The sequence below is a fragment of the Aspergillus viridinutans genome, assembly GCF_018404265.1.
Source record: "Aspergillus viridinutans IFM 47045 DNA, scaffold_2, whole genome shotgun sequence".
Classification (NCBI taxonomy): Eukaryota; Fungi; Ascomycota; class Eurotiomycetes; order Eurotiales; family Aspergillaceae; genus Aspergillus; species Aspergillus viridinutans.
The window spans coordinates 2,326,820-2,343,609 of NW_025091218.1; the positions used below are offsets into that span (position 1 = coordinate 2,326,820).

Consider the following 16,790-nt stretch of genomic DNA (forward strand, 5'->3'; position numbering starts at 1 on the left):
GGCTCAGCATCCTAGGTACCTTACTCCTTACCGATACATGGAAGTGTTAGCTGCTAATGCTTCATTTGATCTTTCTATCCAACCGCAATGGGATATCAGGTAGCACCCACGTTGGTACTAGTTCTACAGAGACATGCTCCGTACCTAGCCTCCTTGCCTCATGGGGCCGAAGGTACTAATTCCAGATGACGGAAGTAATGGACTTTGGATCATTAAGGTACAAACTCTACAGTAGCTCTAAAGGTACTGACCCTTACTGCCTGGTAACCCGGTACTTCTAGTTCGGGTTGCACCGCAAAATGCTGTAAATTACAACTGTATTATCATTTACATACAACATCAGAGCTCAGTAAGTTACCTACCTTAAGTAGGTAGGTACCTACTACTCCGTACCGAGCTTACCACATCCGCAGGTGGAAAGTGGAATACCACATTATTACGGACTACGGAGCACGGTCACTGAGCACTGTCTCCAAATTTCCAGCCTATCTCAAAACTCCACTAGACTAGCTTATCTTGCTGGCCACATATCTCGTTTTCATGTCAGCCAAGTAGTGTCGGCCCTTGTACAGTGTACACGCGACTCTCAAACAATTGCATCTAGTCTCCCAACCTTTCCCTTCCCTCCGACCCCCGCATTTTGTACAGCATTTGCTGTCGTGCGTCATTCGGATCGCTTCTGAGAATCTCGGACAACTGGATACTGACCATCCTGACCTTTGCCTGTCGATGCTTGGTTTCCGCTTTCCAATTCGCCTTTGCAAGCTATCAGCTCTTGGCTCAGCCCGTCAAGTACCCATCTCTCGACCAAAGCGTTTCTCCACCGCTGTCGCACGCTTCGCTGCCGATATGGAGACCGTGAATACCACCGAGCGCCTAGCGAAGTTGAGGCAGTTAATGCAGGAACATAAGGTCGATGTATATAGTATGATATCTCATAGCCCCTCTTGTCGTTCATGGTATAAATAAGAACATCACTCATACTTTGCTTAAGTCGTTCCATCGGAAGACAGCCACCAGTCAGAATACATCGCTCCCTGTGACGGCCGCCGAGGTTAGATCTACCCGTGAACCTTCCCCTATGTAGCTGCTTGCTCATATGACGACCGTGGGACAACCCTGGACTTACAACCGTACCCATAGAGTTCATCTCTGGCTTCTCTGGATCTGCAGGAACAGCCATCGTGTCTATGACCAAGGCCGCCCTATCGACGGACGGACGATACTTCAACCAGGCTTCCAAGCAACTCGACAGCAATTGGGTGCTGCTAAAGAGGGGAGTTGAGAATGTTCCCACTTGGCAAGAATGGTAGGCATCTCCGAGAATGATCCATTGAACTCTGAAATGGGAATTGACACTTCTGTTCAGGACCACCGAACAGGCCGAAGGCGGCAAAGTCGTTGGAGTCGACCCATCTCTGATTACGGCTTGTGAGTGACAAGCGATGCCATATATCATATGGGAATTTTGATTACTGAAACGATATAGCGGGTGCACGGAGTCTTGCAGAAACTTTAAAGAAGAACGGCTCATCGCTGGTCGGTATTTCTCAGAACCTGGTGGACCTGGTTTGGGGCAAAGACAGACCGGCACCTCCACGAGAGAAGGTCAGGGTTCACCCGGATAACTTCGCAGGAAAGACTTTCCAGGAGAAAATTGCGGGTTTGCGCAAGGAGCTGGAGAACAAGAAGACAGCTGGATTCGTAATCTGTACCGCCACCCGACCCTCGACCCTGAAAGCAGCTGCAGTATGAATGGCTAACAGGAAGATAAGCTATGCTGGATGAAATTGCCTGGCTCTTTAACCTGAGAGGAAGCGAGTGAGTATCGCCCACTCAAATTTGATTTCGTTTAACTAATAGACGATAGCATTCCCTACAATCCAGTGTTCTTCGCATACGCCATCATTACCCCTACAAAAGCCGATCTTTACATCGACGATGACAAGATTACCCCAGAAGTTGTAGCTCATCTCGGCCAGGACGTTGCTATCAAGCCATATGACTCTATCTTTGTAGACGCTAAGGCACTTAGTGAAGCAAGAAAGCAAGAAGCTGGGGAAACGGCCGCAAAGTTTCTCCTGTCCAACAAAGCATCATGGGCACTTAGCCTCAGCTTGGGAGGCGAGGAGCATGTGGAGGAAACCCGGAGTCCTATTGCCGACGCTAAAGCGATCAAGAATGACGCAGAGCTTGCAGGTATGAGGGCTTGCCATATCCGAGACGGTGCCGCGTTGATTGAATACTTTGCGTGGCTTGAAAACGAGCTGGTCAACAAGAAGACTGTTCTTGATGAAGTGGATGCCGCAGATAAGTTGGAGCAGATCAGATCCAAGCACGATCTCTTCGCTGGCCTTTCCTTCGACACTATTTCTTCAACTGGACCTAACGGCGCCGTTATCCACTACAAGCCAGAGAAAGGCACTTGCTCCATCATTGACCCGGATGCTATCTATCTTTGCGACTCTGGGGCTCAGTATCTAGATGGGACCACGGACGTCACGAGAACGTTTCATTTCGGACAACCCACAGAGCTCGAGAAGAAGGCTTTCACCCTGGTGCTCAAGGGTCTGATTGCCATTGATACTGCTGTATTTCCCAAGGGCACTAGTGGCTTTGCGCTCGATGCTCTTGCTAGACAGTATTTGTGGAAAGAAGGACTGGATTACCTTCATGGCACAGGCCATGGCATTGGCTCATACCTGGTTAGTGCAAAGCCTCTGGGTTCGCTGCTCATCCATCACCTCTGACATTTTGGCAGAATGTGCACGAAGGCCCTATTGGCATTGGCACTCGCGTACAGTACACTGAAGTTCCAATTGCTCCCGGTAACGTCATCTCAGACGGTAGGTCGTTTGTACTCGTTATTTGTGGCTCAGAACTAACTGTCATAGAACCTGGATTCTACGAGGACGGCAAGTTCGGCATTCGAATTGAGAGTGAGTCTCTGTCTCTCGGGCAGATTGTACCTAGGCTAACACCATATCCTCAGATGTCATTATGGCGCGGGGGGTAGAAACAACACATAAATTTGGTGATAAGCCGTGGTTGGGCTTTGAACATGTCACAATGGCTCCCATTGGCCGCAACTTGATTGAACCATCTCTGCTCAGCGACCTCGAGCTCAAGTGGGTGAACGACTATCACGCAGAGGTTTGGGATAAAACCCATCATTTCTTTGAGAATGATGAGGCCACTCGAAGCTGGCTTCAGAGAGAGACTGCACCCATCACTAAATAGATCTGAGCTGATCTCAACTGGCCATTACACAACGCCCGTTATTATATAGCTAATGTGGCTTCGAATAGCAGCAGTCAATAACGTATTCTAGAATCAATTTTGGGGATCACATAGAGCTAGATCATAGTGCTGCCAGTCATTAGAATTATGAACGTAGGATGTCCGTTTCAGTGGATGTACGTAGCCATTCCCAGACGTGGCTTGCCGATGCCGGGAAGCTTGTGTGGGGAAATCAGGCGGTTGCGACTTGTGAGCTGCGGACCCAGACCTTCGGCCTCTTCAATCACATTCCGTACCGTGTGCTTTTGTTACGATTGTCTGAACAATAACCTCTTAACTTCCATTGCTGAATAATTTAATCGCATGTCCTTCTTATAGGTTTCCGATTAGCAGCCTTAAGACCGATCATGACTGCTTTCCCCACCATTTGATACCCTGCGACAGCGCCAGCAATCGAGAGCCCAATTGACAGCTCCTCCGCCGTATTTATTCTCGTCGTCGCCTTATTGATCCGCCCTCTCTCAGAAATCAGCACTCTTACTGTTCCCCAAATAAATCCTCTGGTATGAACGGCAGAAACGGTTACGCCGACGGATACGGATATTCCGAAAGCAATCGATACGATCGGAGTGATGGCGGATACGGGAGCAACAACAGCAACTTAGCTGTCAATGGGTATTCAGGGGGGAGAGATCGGCGTCCGGGTGGATATGGTGGTTTCTTTAACGAGTCCTCGCAAGAGCCTACACCTTCGACCTCGCCGGAGCGGCGCCGAGAGAGATGGGAGGGAGACCGCCAGAACTCCTCGTCGCGATCGCGCACACGAGACATAGACTCGGAGAGGAGGCCGCCGGGCTCGCGGGATGGTCGAGCACGGGGAGAGACTGGCTGGGTGGTCAGCAGCAGCAGCATGGAGAGGAGTAGTCCTGAAGGAGCCAAACCCGTGAGCAGTGGCGGGGGTTCTCAAGCTATGGAAGGTTTGCCGGCCCATTCATCATTTTTATTTCTATCGACGTCAATGAGGGAACTTGTCTGCATGGTGGATCTGGATGGTTGATGTTTTTCCAGATATCCTTCAGGCGATCCAACGCGACTGGGGCTTCGTGGCCTCCGACGATTGTGTACCGGTGCAGGTAGCATTGCAGTTGATGGACACGAGTACATTGGGCAAAGCAGATCGCGAACCTGATTTTCTCAATATGAATCAGCAGATCCAGAAGACTTTGAAGTCTGTCGTCAATGGTCGGTCATCCCATCAGATCCTTGTCAAACCAATACTGAACATAGTGATCAGAGCATCACCAGGGATTTAACAGTTCCATTGGTACATATCACAAGATCCAGTCCAATATACAAAGCTCGCAGAATCGAGTGCGAAATCTAAAACATGCGCTGGAGGACGCCAAAGCTGGGCTACTCTATACGAAGCCCGAGTTGAAGGGGCTAGCGACGTCTTCCCAGAAATACGATGACTTAATCCAGCTTTTCAGTCAAATCCAGGAGATACAATCCCTGCCTGAGAAGCTAGAGTCCCGAATATCCGACAAGCGATTTCTTGGTGCTGTCGAGGTGCTTCACGATGCCTTCCGACTGTTACGGCGCTCCGAGCTGGAGAATATCGGAGCTCTGGCAGACATACGCGCCTACTTTGCGAACCAAGAGATCTCTCTAACCGATATCCTGATAGAAGAGTTGCATGATCACTTGTATCTCAAATCCCCCTATTGCTCCGGTCGGTGGAAACCGCCAGCGCCGGAGGGAGAAGTTGGCACCGCAAACGCCTCCAGCTGGACTGGAGTAGCAACCTGGGAAAAACCTGTCTACTCCTTTCTTGGGAAGCTGGACGCCACCACGCCCCTGGTGGAGGACGCCTCTCGAAACCCGGAGGCTGACACGTTCTATTATATCCGACTTTTAATTGAGGCGCTGAACAAGATGGGCCATTTGGACATAGCAGTTGACCGCATTGAACAGCGTCTCCCAGTTGAGCTATTTGTAGTGGTCGATAAGACAAATGCGGAAGTCGACGCGCGTCATCCAAATTTGGGCCGAGGCCTCGCATCCCGGGATAGCAAGACCAGTCTGCCAACAGAGGCCATTGAGAAACGCGGACATGTTTTGACGGAGTTCTTATGGACTCTATATGCCAAGTTTGAAGCTATTGCTGAAGGTCACCGTGTCCTCCACGACGCCATTGCCGGAATCGTGGAGCGCGAGAGTATTCCTAAGAACAGTTCACTCACAGGTGGATTCAAAGAGTTGTGGAAGCTCTATCAGAGTGAGGTTAGTGGTCGTCCTGGATCCAGCTTACGCCCTCTCAATGCCGTCTAGCTCACGGTTTCTATAGATTCGTTCCCTATTGCACGATTACCTGGCGACCGATGGAGAGTCCTCCTTCCGATTGAGAGAAGAAGAAGCCGATGCTAAACGTCAAATCTACGCTGGCCATAGGGATAGGAACAAGGTGCGTCTGCTTAGGACACGTCTAGCCATGGCAGAATCTTGCTGACACTTTACAGAAATTGTTTAAACTGTCCGAAACAGAGCAAAACACGGAAATGCAAGCGGAACAAGACGAGTTGGATGAGATCCTCAAGACCTCGGTTCCTGGTTTAGTGTCGAAAACCAGGGAGAAGTACACAACGACAGACAGTTCACGAGACGGGCAAGGAAATTCTGGAACCGGTCATAAGATACTCATTGAACCCAGCGTGTTCAACATGAGTCTTCTTCTTCCGCCTTCGTTATCCTTCATACAACGATTGAAGGACATAGTGCCTGTGGATGCGGACATTGCTCTGAGCACTTTGACGTCCTTTTTGGATGACTTTCTCGTCAACGTCTTTCTTCCCCAACTGGATGAGACAGTCACAGATCTCTGCACTCTTATTTTCATCGCGCCAGACGCGTTCACGGAAGATCCTCAATGGTCAAAATCCTCCCCTCGGCCTGTTTTCAAGGCAAGTACCTGCGTCTTCATATCTTCCTGGTTGATCTTTCCTAATCTCAAATACAACAGGGAACTGTCAAATTCATGTCAATCATATGGGAGTTTAGTAAAATGCTGTCCAGCATTCCGCATGATCAAGCCTTCACACAGCTTCTAATTACCCAGATTGTGACCTACTATGACAAGTGCTGTGGGTGGTACAAAGGTTAGAAGAGCCACTACCTTCCAGGTTGATAGTTCAAAGGCTGATATGTCTCTCCAGCTATTGTCACGAAGGTCTCGCCTCGCAATCACGGTCAAGTCCGCCTCAAAGCCGCAGCAGAGTTCGCCGAATCTGGTGATATCCATGATACAGTTCTGGAACTCTGGGAGGGGCCAGCAGACGCTAAGAAGGAACTCATCGATAAGGTAGATACTCTCCCCTCTTCTGCCCGTCTTCGAACGTCGGATCAGCCGCTGATTATCCTAGGAAATTGAGCTTCTGCTCAAACGCACAGACGAGGTATCATTAGAGCCGTACGACATTATATCCGATCCCAAAACAGTGGTAGCACTGTCGCTTCTCTACAATAGCATGGTAATATTCTGTCACAAACTCTGTCTGGTCCATTGCCTTTCGAAACGTGGCTGACTCTTTTTTAGCAATGGCTTGCAAGTCACCTTACCAAGCTGCGCCGGATCACAGCCTCAGAGTTGCGGCAGCCACAGTCTGAGACTAGAGCACCTCCTCGGCGGTGGACCCTGATTGGAGCCATGAAATCAAGGCGTGACAGCATAAGCCAGCCAGTGTATCTGCCGCTGAATTATGAAACAGCCAACGCGTTTGATACCACTCTTCAATCGCTGCGTAACCTGGCCTCGACCGCGCTCTTTGCTCTTCACATTGATATTCGATGCGGCGTCATTCACATGTTGACTCGCACAATGGCTGGCCCCAACCCCCCCAGCAACCGCGATTCGGAACCCACGACCCCCTCACCGGACTCGAACATGAATTGGTGGCATATCCTTGTAAATCAGCCCACAGCTGCTTCTCCCACGATTCTCGAGCTGAACAATGACTTGATCGCTTTTGATACGAACATTTCGTCATATCTCGGCCCCGCTGAACATTGGTTCATCACCTCGGGTCTTGCTCGATTTATTGATCAAGCATTTGTTTCATCTACACGTCACATTGGAGCCATGAATGAGAATGGAGCCTTGCGGCTGCAACTTGACGTGCTCGTTCTACAGCAGAACCTCAAGAATATAATCATTGATCCGACACCAGAAAAAGCCCAGGATCCCACAACAGAGGAACCAGAGCATCCTGACAAGGTCGTTGCACTTCCGCGTAGTGCCAAATTCCTTGACTGGTTCTTGGATGGTGCGGAAAAGACATTGGAGTACGCCAAAGATGAAAAGGAGCTGTTCGCTGCGCAGGGCGAACAGGCGTTGGCTGCAGGCAATGGCGAACCGCTCACCTATGATGAGCTGAAGGTCCTTATTGACCTTTGCTTCTCAGAAGTTCTCAGAGGACCTCGCGGAGCTGAGAATCGGGAAGATTTTATGGCTGCGAAGAAAGCCAGCGCTGATGCGCTCTTGAAATTGAACGAAATCATGTGGGATTCCAAATGATGTCTTGAATTCTCTGATGAGATCCTTGACCTGCCTTGCTTATCTGCCAATCACTGTCCTCTTCCTGATCTATACCCTTTCTTGTATCATTTCTCCACGCTGGCACAAGACTACTCTTAGATAGACACTTGACGAATCGCTCAGGCTCGTCTTGTTCATTGCCACTTTTTCGTTGAATGAAGTTCTCCATCGAATTTTAGTGTCCACTCAATAGACTACAATTGCTAAATCGCCTAAGAGAGGCCTGCTCTCACCATCTTCCCCTTCAATATCTTGTCTACGGACGCGTCCAAGTTGAGTCCCACTATCAGGGACTTTTGCAACGACATACGAAGGCCTGCTTTCTGGAGATATCCGATACAGCCCGCGTGGAGTACGTTGAAGCAGCCATTCGTGGATACAATCTGGTCGTCACCACGGATTGTGTTTAAGGTAGTGAGACATTCGTCGAGGCTCACAAGCTTTCCCCCTCTGGCTTCAGGACCCTCCACTGCAGGGTACCTCTAGCAGCTCGCTCTTTGCGACGGTAGCAGTTCCCGATTTCGTGACTGCGATGCTACCTGCATTATTTGCCACTTCGGCAGCTTCTTTCAGGGGCCGCCTACACACGAGATAGGCCCAGGCAAACGCAGCGACGGCACTGTCTCCTGCGCCACTGACTTCGCGTGGTGTAGAGGCTCTGCCTGGGATCACGAACGACTTCCCGTCCAGATCATAGAGGACCATCCCATCAGCGCCACAGGTGACCAGCAACGCTTGCGGGTGAACTCTGGTCAGAACTGCCCGTGCAGCAGCATCAATATCGGTGGAGGAAACGATAGGAAGCCCGGATAGCAGCCGCAGCTCGTCCAGGTTGGGCATCAGGACTGTTACCCCGGCATATCGGCTGCAATCGCCAATCTTTGGGTCCACAATGACCTTTCTGTCCAGCGAGACAGCCTCGCGGATCAGAGATTGCAGAACGGACTCGCACAGGAACCCTTTGTTATAGTCCGAGCAGATCATACCCCGCGCATGCGGCAGATACTGACGCACAGGATCCAGAGCGGCTCGTCGTTGCTCTTCCCCGATGGGGGTTACAATTTCCCGGTCCAGACGGACGAGGTGTCTCCCGTTGCCGATGATGCGGGTCTTGTGGCAGGTTGGCCTGTCGGCGAGGACCTGGACACCCGAGACATCGACCTTGGCGCTGGTCAGAAGGGAAAGCAGGCGCTGTCCCTCTTCGTCGTCTCCAACAGCTCCGACCAGGACAACTGCCGTACCCAGTGCGGCAAGATTCGTCGCGACGTTTGCCGCGCCGCCGGGGTAGTATTCTGTTCTCTCCTGCTCCACGACCGGTACGTCGGCCTCTGGGGCACTTCGACGAACCGTGCCAGAGACATACTGATCTAGTATGAGATCTCCTACTACCACGAGCGTTTCGCCGTCCGTGGAGTTGTTGGCCTGGCAAGTCTCCATTCAGATCATGCGGATCTTGGGAGAACGGGCGCCTGATATGGGAAGATAAACTCAGCGATATACATACATCACAGACTGAAAATTAGCTATCCCAGATTTATCTGTATGATTGCTGCCACCGAAGCCCACGGATGCAGCTGGAGGTGGTATTGCAAAAATATCTTACGGAATTGTCGCGTCATAAGATGCGACTCCTCAATTTTTATGTACCGTAAGCAGTAGTCTATATATACAAATACGTATTTATATGAACACATGCATCCTCCATCCGTAGGAGCGAGCTGAAGACATCCTCTCATTCGAATAGACTGTTCTTGATTGTAAGGAGACCATGCAATCAGCTCACTAAAGTATACCTGGATTGGTCCCGGTCTCTCCAATAGTCTGGAACTTTGGATGAGGCCACGTCTCACAGTTGCATCAGCTAGCATGCGATGATGAGGATAGAGATTTAATTTCTACCACTAGGCTGAACTGCGCTGGGAGTGAGCATGTAATTCCTCGGCGTAGACTAGCCAGCTTGTAGTGATAATATTTGAACAATGAGCATATCGGAACCGCCAAAGCAAGACACAAGATATAGTCTAGGGTGACCGGCAACATTAGAATCAAGAAGCAACCTAATTCATATTTTACGTAAATACACGTAGTCTTTTATGTCACTATTTTGTTACTTTTGACTCGTAAGGACCATGCAGACGGCCCAAACCACATCTGATACAGCTACACTGCGGTTACTAGAACGAGCCTTCTCCGAGTAAAACTGCTAGTCTGTTGCGATATCCTGATTTTCTGATCGTCTTTGTAGGATTTACGAAATATAATTGGGGTAGCTCATGCTCTTTGAGACTGCAGTCTATGGTCTAGACTCATCTCCAATCATTAGGCCGGATTTCCGAGATCAGTTTATGGAGTACGTCTGTTCGAGACGGTGTTAGACTGTGTAGGAATGGTTAAAGTAAACAGATATGGAGATAGCGAGCCCTCAGTCACCACTGCCGATCTCATTTTTAGCCTAGAAAGAGTCATCTTGACGGCCCGGGCTTAATATCTCTTGATATAAGGCGGCGGAGGTTCAGGTGAAGGCACAGTGGCGTAGGCAAAAGTCTCATAAAAGATCTTCAATCTATCTACCTGTTCACGCTGAATTTGGTGTTGTAAGGTCCAGGCCATCTGGTTAATCCTGAAGGACAACCATACCAGTAAGCAGTGGACAAGGTGTGTTCGCGATGCAGATTGCATCCGATGAGGGACTCGTCCCGAGGAAAGCAGCTCTGTCGCTTTGAGTGATACAGAGATAGAAGGTCTATTCAATCTGCCACTGAGAAGACACCTTACACCTTATCAGTGAAGTCTGGTGCAAGTGGATGGTGTATCCCAGTTAAGCTCTGATCTCGTCTCTGGATCGTGGATGGGAAATTCAAATCCACCCAACACCAGTACGGATGGTTTGCCCCTTTTCCCAAACCAGACGGATGGCATCAATCTGAGGTCTCGAGCCGTTGAATCGTGCTGCTGCCTACCGTATTTCCACCGAATTAGGCCAGTCGTTTAATTTCAAGGGTCAAGGCTAGAGTCGAAGACTGCGGAGAAAATGGTCGATGCAGCATCATTCGGCCCTTCGTCCGATGCAATCAAGCAACAGGACGGACAAGTCCCTTGCTTTCAGTCCCTCGGCTGGGTTCCAGATCGCTGAGATTTTGCAGCTTCGGGAGATTCGGTGCGTGCTATCCACGCCGGACGTTTCAGACTTTACGAGTCATTCATTCAAGCTAGCAAGCCATGGCTTCCAACCCGACAAACGCCTCGGTGCTTTAGGGCTTCTGATTCATTACACGTTTTGCGCTAATGTCTGCATTCATCGAATTGTTCGTCTTATTATATTGCGTTAGATTATTGTTTCACCATCGAATCGTTCTCAGTCTCAGGCAATATGGCCGGTCACTCACCCCGTGGAGGAGGACTCTACCCTCCTTTCTTCTTGATTGATATATCCTTAAAGGGCCTCTCTTTTTCTTGCTCTCTTTCTTTGCACTGCTCTTCAAGTCACTCTTTGAGTTTTCTGTCTGGTACAGCAACTACATTCATTTCTGGGATTTGAGCCCAAGTGTCCATTCATTACTTGCAACAGGAGCAGAGTCTCCAGTCACCCTTTGCATCTGAATAGCAGTCTAGCACAGACTCTGCACTCTTTTCTTCCATTCTAGCTTCCTCGCCTTCAGGACATATCAACATCCAACAATGATATATCAGCGTCTCACCAGTCTATGCGTTGCCGCTCTGGTCGCGGCCGCATCGGTCTCTGCGAGCCCTATGTACGAGCGCGCTCACGCTCGGTGTCGGGCCGGGCACACCAAGGGCGCCCACCACGTCCCAACGACTGATAAAGCAACTTCATCCATGACTTCCCCAGTGGGGGTCCCAGAGGCTCCATCCCAGACCCCCTGGCTCACACCCACTGGGAATGAGATCACTCCCGATGCTCCCTCTTCCTCGTCGTCAACGACATCTGCTCTACCCTCTTCTCCCGCTACCCAGGAACAAGCCATCGTTCCGGCAGCCCCTGTTGAGTCTCCAACAGCCGCTTCCCAGACCTCTAACAAGGCAGCTGCTGCTGCATCCTCCTCCAGCAGCAGTAGTTCCTCATCAGGTGCCACCCACTCCGGCACAGCCACCTTCTACGGCGGCAACGTCTCCGCTCGTTCACCGGGTACACGCTTCCCTCCGGCCTCTTCGGAACGGCTTACTCAGGCGCCGCATGGGACAACGCCGCGGAATGCGGTGCCTGCGTCTCGGTGACAGGACCCAACGGTAAAACCATCAAAGCAATGGTACGTCTCTTCTTCGTGCAATCGTATCATACAACCCCCAGCTAACATCACCCAGGTCGTCGACCAGTGCCCCGAATGCGAGGCCGACCACCTCGACCTCTTCCAAAACGCCTTCACCGAACTAGCCGACATCTCCAAGGGTATCATCGACATCACCTGGTCCTTTGTCCCCTGCGGCATCACCTCGCCCCTCGTCCTCAAGAACAAGGAGGGGACATCGCAGTATTGGTTCTCCATGCAGGTCGTCAATGCCGCCGAGCCCGTCGCGAAGCTCGAGGTCAGCACCGACGGCGGGAAGACCTGGCAGGGGACCACGAGAACCTCCTACAACTTCTTCGAGATGAGCAGTGGGTTTGGAAGGATACCGTGGACGTGAGGATCACTGGCCAGTCCGGCGCTACCCTGACGGTGGAAAATGTCGGGACCAGCTCTGGGTCCTCTGTTACCGCTTCGTCAAATCTGTAGAGTAAATAGTAGATGGTGACGTGGGGGAAAGGTGTGAGTAAATTTAGTCGCCCCCAATTGTCGCGGAAGAGCAGTTTGTTTTGAGACAGACCCTGTCTGCACCTGATATGCGCCTTTACTTTCTCTTCTCCGCATATTTTTGGAACAATTCAGACATATTCTGATGTTTTCATTCCCATCAGTGAAACCAACTGACTATCGTGGCTATGTCGTGAAAGATTGCCCTAAGATTGCCTCATGTGCTAAGGTTGTCATTGACCACGAGGGAGCCGAATCTTCCATGAACAGCGTTTTGTCATTTGGCTTTCGGAAAACAAGATCAAACTACGAAATGGCCCTGTGTAAATCTGAGAGATCGAATTTGCAATTCCCATAACGCGATATCGCAGGCTCCATTCCCAACCCTGGTTTCGCCAACCCTTAAGATAAAAAAAAAAAAATAACACACAAGAGTAAAAAATACGCGTAAGAAGGCAGACGACGGAAACGAGAAATCACGAAGCGCCGGGGAAACGACTCCGGGCTGGACAAATTAAGGTTGTAGATCATTGGTCACCTGTCTGCTTCTAGAGGCCTTGATGGAAGACATCAGAAAAAGATCAAGACGGCACCTGCAACCGAGCCCAAATCACGGCTTCTCGCAGGGCTTGTTAGAATGGAATGAAACTGAAAACGACTAACGGAGAGAAAGAGCGGGTATGTTGGAATCTCAGCCTCCGAACAAAAACAGATCGTAGCACATGTATGACCATGAGATAGAGAAGCAAAGGGAAAGTCATCTATCCAGAAGCGCAATTCGGCCTTCAGACCTGACCTTGGTCGACCTCAAGAGGCTCGAGCTCTTCGGCGTCGTTGTAGTCGTCGAACTCGAGACCTGCGTCGCGACAGCGCTGAAGCCACTTTTGTGCGATATCCCCACGGCGGTTGACTTCCAATTTCAACTTGGAATTCTGAGCACTGATCTCGTTGATAGCATGGCTTGTAGTCATGTTGTTTTGCTCCCACCGTTCGCTCATCGTTTTCTTCTCATCGTGCAGCTGGCAGATGTACTCGATTGTACGCTGTAGGATGGCGCCTTTGTTCTTGTCACAGTTGGGGACCAGACGCGCTAACTGATTAATACCCTCGTTGATGGCTTCACGACGCCGACGTTCCACTGAGATCGCATTAGCCTAAAAATCACCCCATAAAACAACTCCCGCAGCTTACCCTCTTTGTGATTATTCTTGCGAATTTGGTGCCACTCAGGAGAACCAACGGACGGTTTTTGATTCATACTCTGGGCTTCGCGCGCAGCGTAGACAGCTGCGGCGGTCGAATTGTGTCCATGAGTAGGGCCCATAGCCTGACCCATATCATCTCCGAATGTCAACCCATGAGCGAGATTATTGGCGTCGAAAGAAGGTTCGGGGGGAGGCGGGTATTTGTTTTGAGGATTGTGCGCGGCCAATGCAGCTTTGGCAGTGAGAGCATTCTCATCGGAGATACCGTTCTGTGGTCCGACATGTTGGAGGATCTGCTGGTCAATGTTGAGCTCCGAAGTAGAAGTAGGGAGACCGTGAGCATCATAGGAAGTAAGAGAGCTGTGTGCGAAGTTGTTCTGAGCATCCGCGCCAGGCATGCTGCCACTACTTCCATTGGAAGAGCGGTTCAGGCGCTGAGGATCCGGGCCCGCGCTGTCATCACCTTCGCGCTTTCGCTTGTTGGTGATATTGCTATCCGAGGCACCCAACGATTGGTCAGCCATGATGCAGGATGTAAGGTTGTCACCCTGCAGGTTGGCCGAGTCAGCAACGGCCACGATAGTGCGTATCCAGGGACCAAACCGACCCTTTAGACGGAGCAGATGTATTGATTCGAGATAGGTTTCCTCAGACAGCTACCAAAGGAGATGTAGCATTAGGAACTTCCCTGCGGTCCAGGTTTTGTGAGTCGGAAAGCCCAGTAAAGTAATGAGTTTAACAGCGAGGAAAACAAATAATGCAGAGCAGTGAGGAAGGAAAAAGAGAATATTTCTCGCGAGTAAACATTCACCAAAAAGAAGATATTGATATGCTGAGAAGTGAGAAGCGAATATACTAAGACGCGTGAGGCTGGACGCGCTGGTCTCCGCACCATAGCATCAAAACAGACATTGGATGACAATGAAATCCCAGAAACATGCAATACACAATTAGATTGATGGAATCAATATGCGCCAACAAGCCAGTTGATGCGCAAACCATCAATCAGCAGAGAAAACCTCATGGTCGCATAGTCGACATCAGAAACGCGTCATGATGGCTCTGCGACCGAGGTAACAGGGGAAGAGAGGATAGCATCACAAAATCGACCTCATCCGGCTCACGGCGGACGGGGCAGAGGCCCAGAGAAGGGCATGATGAGATGCTTCTGGGGCCTTATTGAAGCTTCAGAAGTAGTGGAGTACGGCAGAGGGAAGATGCAATGAAAGATAGGAATCGCGAATAGGAGGAGTGAGCTCACTGTACCTTGGGATGGTCTGTCTATCACCTGACAGCAAGTCACCTGCCACGGGCAACAACAAGAGGCAGGTATATCGTAGTTCGATCGCGAAGACCAAGAATCGAATTTGATCGCGAGGAAAGACTCAATATGGAAACGTCCAATGTAAAGACAACGGACGGACCGGATCAGAAAACGAACAGAAAGAAGTGGCGGCCTTTACAATAGAAAGAAGGGATATTTGGAGGAGTAGAGTCGAGTAGTAGAGAGAAGCGCTCACGTGGCGAGGGACAATAATGGGAGCAGAACAGTCGAGGCGGCGGTGGTCCGGTGAGGAGCAGCGACCAGAAGCGTAGAAAAGTCACCTGACTTGGGCCGTCCAAGAACCAGCAGAATGGTCTTTCGCTGTCTCCACCGGAACTTCCCCTTCCCAAGCTGTTAATGAAGGGGAGTCAACTCTTGTCTGGTATGCAATATCTCTCCCATTAGCTATATCTTTTACTAAGGTAGGTACCCTCCCTCTTCGTTCTTGGATGTCATGTGCTCCAATCCCGTGCCCCCTCCTCTGCCAATGTCCCTCTTCTCATCGCTGATTGGTTGCGCGGATTACCCTGGGCGGTTGCCGGAGGAGGGGTTGACCCGGGATCACGTGCGACTCTTAAGGTAATCACCAAATCAGGATGATGAGAGTCAAACAATTGTATGGAAGTTTCCTGGTTATTTGAGGCGGAGGATGCCATGCCTCGTCTATCAGACCTAGTGAATGCACTGACTCGCGGCCGTTTTCAACAACCACTATTGGTCTGTCTCAAGAGACTAGATACCATCAAGTACCTTTTAGTACTCCATACCTTCACTCCTTCAGTGCCCATCCCGGTCGGGCCGACCCTCCTTTAGGGTCCTGGTAGGGAGCACGGTCCATCTGGAGAACGCCATCGTAAAGTAGCGGGATGTACGCCGATGCATACCATGCCCTGCCATGTCTCTGATGGTGTCTGTCTCTCGGGTCTCGACCGACGTGCGTGGTCGCAGATCTTCAGATATACACACAATCTGAACTTGCTTCACACCTGATATCTGTGGCCTCATGCTTGTTCGACTATTGCCTGTCTGCAAATACCTAGTCAATTTCGGTTTACCTCAAATGCGACTCCATCTGACCTTTCGTGTCACATGCACATCCGCATTAGAACCAAACTTTCCCACTCGAAGCGGATGGTGCTTTCCGCAGTGTCGATCAAAAGTCTTCAAGCTTACTCTCGAAGATCATTCTGCGGTAGCGTCCCTCTCAAGGTTGCATTGTTTTTAATACGCCTCCCTTGTTTGGGTTGAGACCGTCTGATAGGTTGCTGATCAATCGGTCATGAGATAGGCCGTCATCGCCGCCGCAGGTCCGTCCAAGTAGGGTATGGACGCCAGTCTCGCATCGGTAGGTAGTACTAATATGTTGTCTCAAGGGGCTGGCATAGATGGATCGCTCGCGCATACTTGTCTAGATGAATCTGCGAGGCAGTAGATTTTCTCATATTCGTGGTCTAGGAATGGTTCCTTCCACTGTCACATGGATCCAGGGGGAGGACGATTATCAACCATTCACATGATTGCTGCCGATTGTGGCAAGGCTAACCCTATTACTTCGGGCTGCTTCACATCAAAAGAGAATCGGATATCCAGAGATCGCTGCGTAGATTTGGACAGTTCTGATATCATATCAAGTATTTTAACACATCGAGCAGTCAGAGTGGAACCCATTTGACCGATGT

General features: G+C 50.3%; 5 protein-coding genes across 5 annotated transcripts; 3 read left to right on the plus strand and 2 right to left on the minus strand.

Annotated features, from left to right (window-relative positions):
• Positions 1–729: 729 nt before the first annotated feature.
• On the plus strand, positions 730–3,240 carry ampp (aminopeptidase P; the record flags this gene model as incomplete). The annotated part of the gene is made up of 10 exons (XM_043267557.1): positions 730–925; positions 995–1,054; positions 1,144–1,309; positions 1,370–1,431; positions 1,490–1,711; positions 1,776–1,821; positions 1,871–2,705; positions 2,762–2,846; positions 2,895–2,939; positions 2,993–3,240. 10 exons carry the CDS (start codon positions 730–732, stop codon positions 3,238–3,240), a joined length of 1,965 nt encoding a protein of 654 aa, XP_043123492.1.
• A 565-nt stretch (positions 3,241–3,805) lies between these two features.
• On the plus strand, positions 3,806–7,810 carry Aspvir_004329 (exocyst subunit SEC8; the record flags this gene model as incomplete). The annotated part of the gene is made up of 9 exons (XM_043267558.1): positions 3,806–4,217; positions 4,309–4,482; positions 4,535–5,523; positions 5,588–5,704; positions 5,760–6,200; positions 6,260–6,395; positions 6,453–6,598; positions 6,660–6,767; positions 6,833–7,810. The coding sequence occupies 9 exons, from the start codon at positions 3,806–3,808 to the stop codon at positions 7,808–7,810; spliced, it is 3,501 nt and encodes a 1,166-aa protein (XP_043123493.1).
• A 477-nt stretch (positions 7,811–8,287) lies between these two features.
• Positions 8,288–9,268, minus strand: Aspvir_004330 (bifunctional heptose 7-phosphate kinase/heptose 1-phosphate adenyltransferase; the record flags this gene model as incomplete). The annotated part of the gene is made up of 1 exon (XM_043267559.1): positions 8,288–9,268. One exon carries the CDS (start codon positions 9,266–9,268, stop codon positions 8,288–8,290), a length of 981 nt encoding a protein of 326 aa, XP_043123494.1.
• Positions 9,269–11,509: 2,241 nt separating this feature from the next.
• Aspvir_004331 (putative extracellular cellulase CelA/allergen Asp F7-like) lies at positions 11,510–12,475 on the plus strand (the record flags this gene model as incomplete). Its single annotated transcript, XM_043267560.1, has 3 exons — positions 11,510–11,978; positions 12,020–12,099; positions 12,155–12,475. The coding sequence occupies 3 exons, from the start codon at positions 11,510–11,512 to the stop codon at positions 12,473–12,475; spliced, it is 870 nt and encodes a 289-aa protein (XP_043123495.1).
• Positions 12,476–13,367: 892 nt separating this feature from the next.
• Aspvir_004332 (putative HLH DNA binding protein (Penr2)) lies at positions 13,368–14,311 on the minus strand (the record flags this gene model as incomplete). Its single annotated transcript, XM_043267561.1, has 2 exons — positions 13,368–13,720; positions 13,774–14,311. The coding sequence occupies 2 exons, from the start codon at positions 14,309–14,311 to the stop codon at positions 13,368–13,370; spliced, it is 891 nt and encodes a 296-aa protein (XP_043123496.1).
• Positions 14,312–16,790: the final 2,479 nt, after the last annotated feature.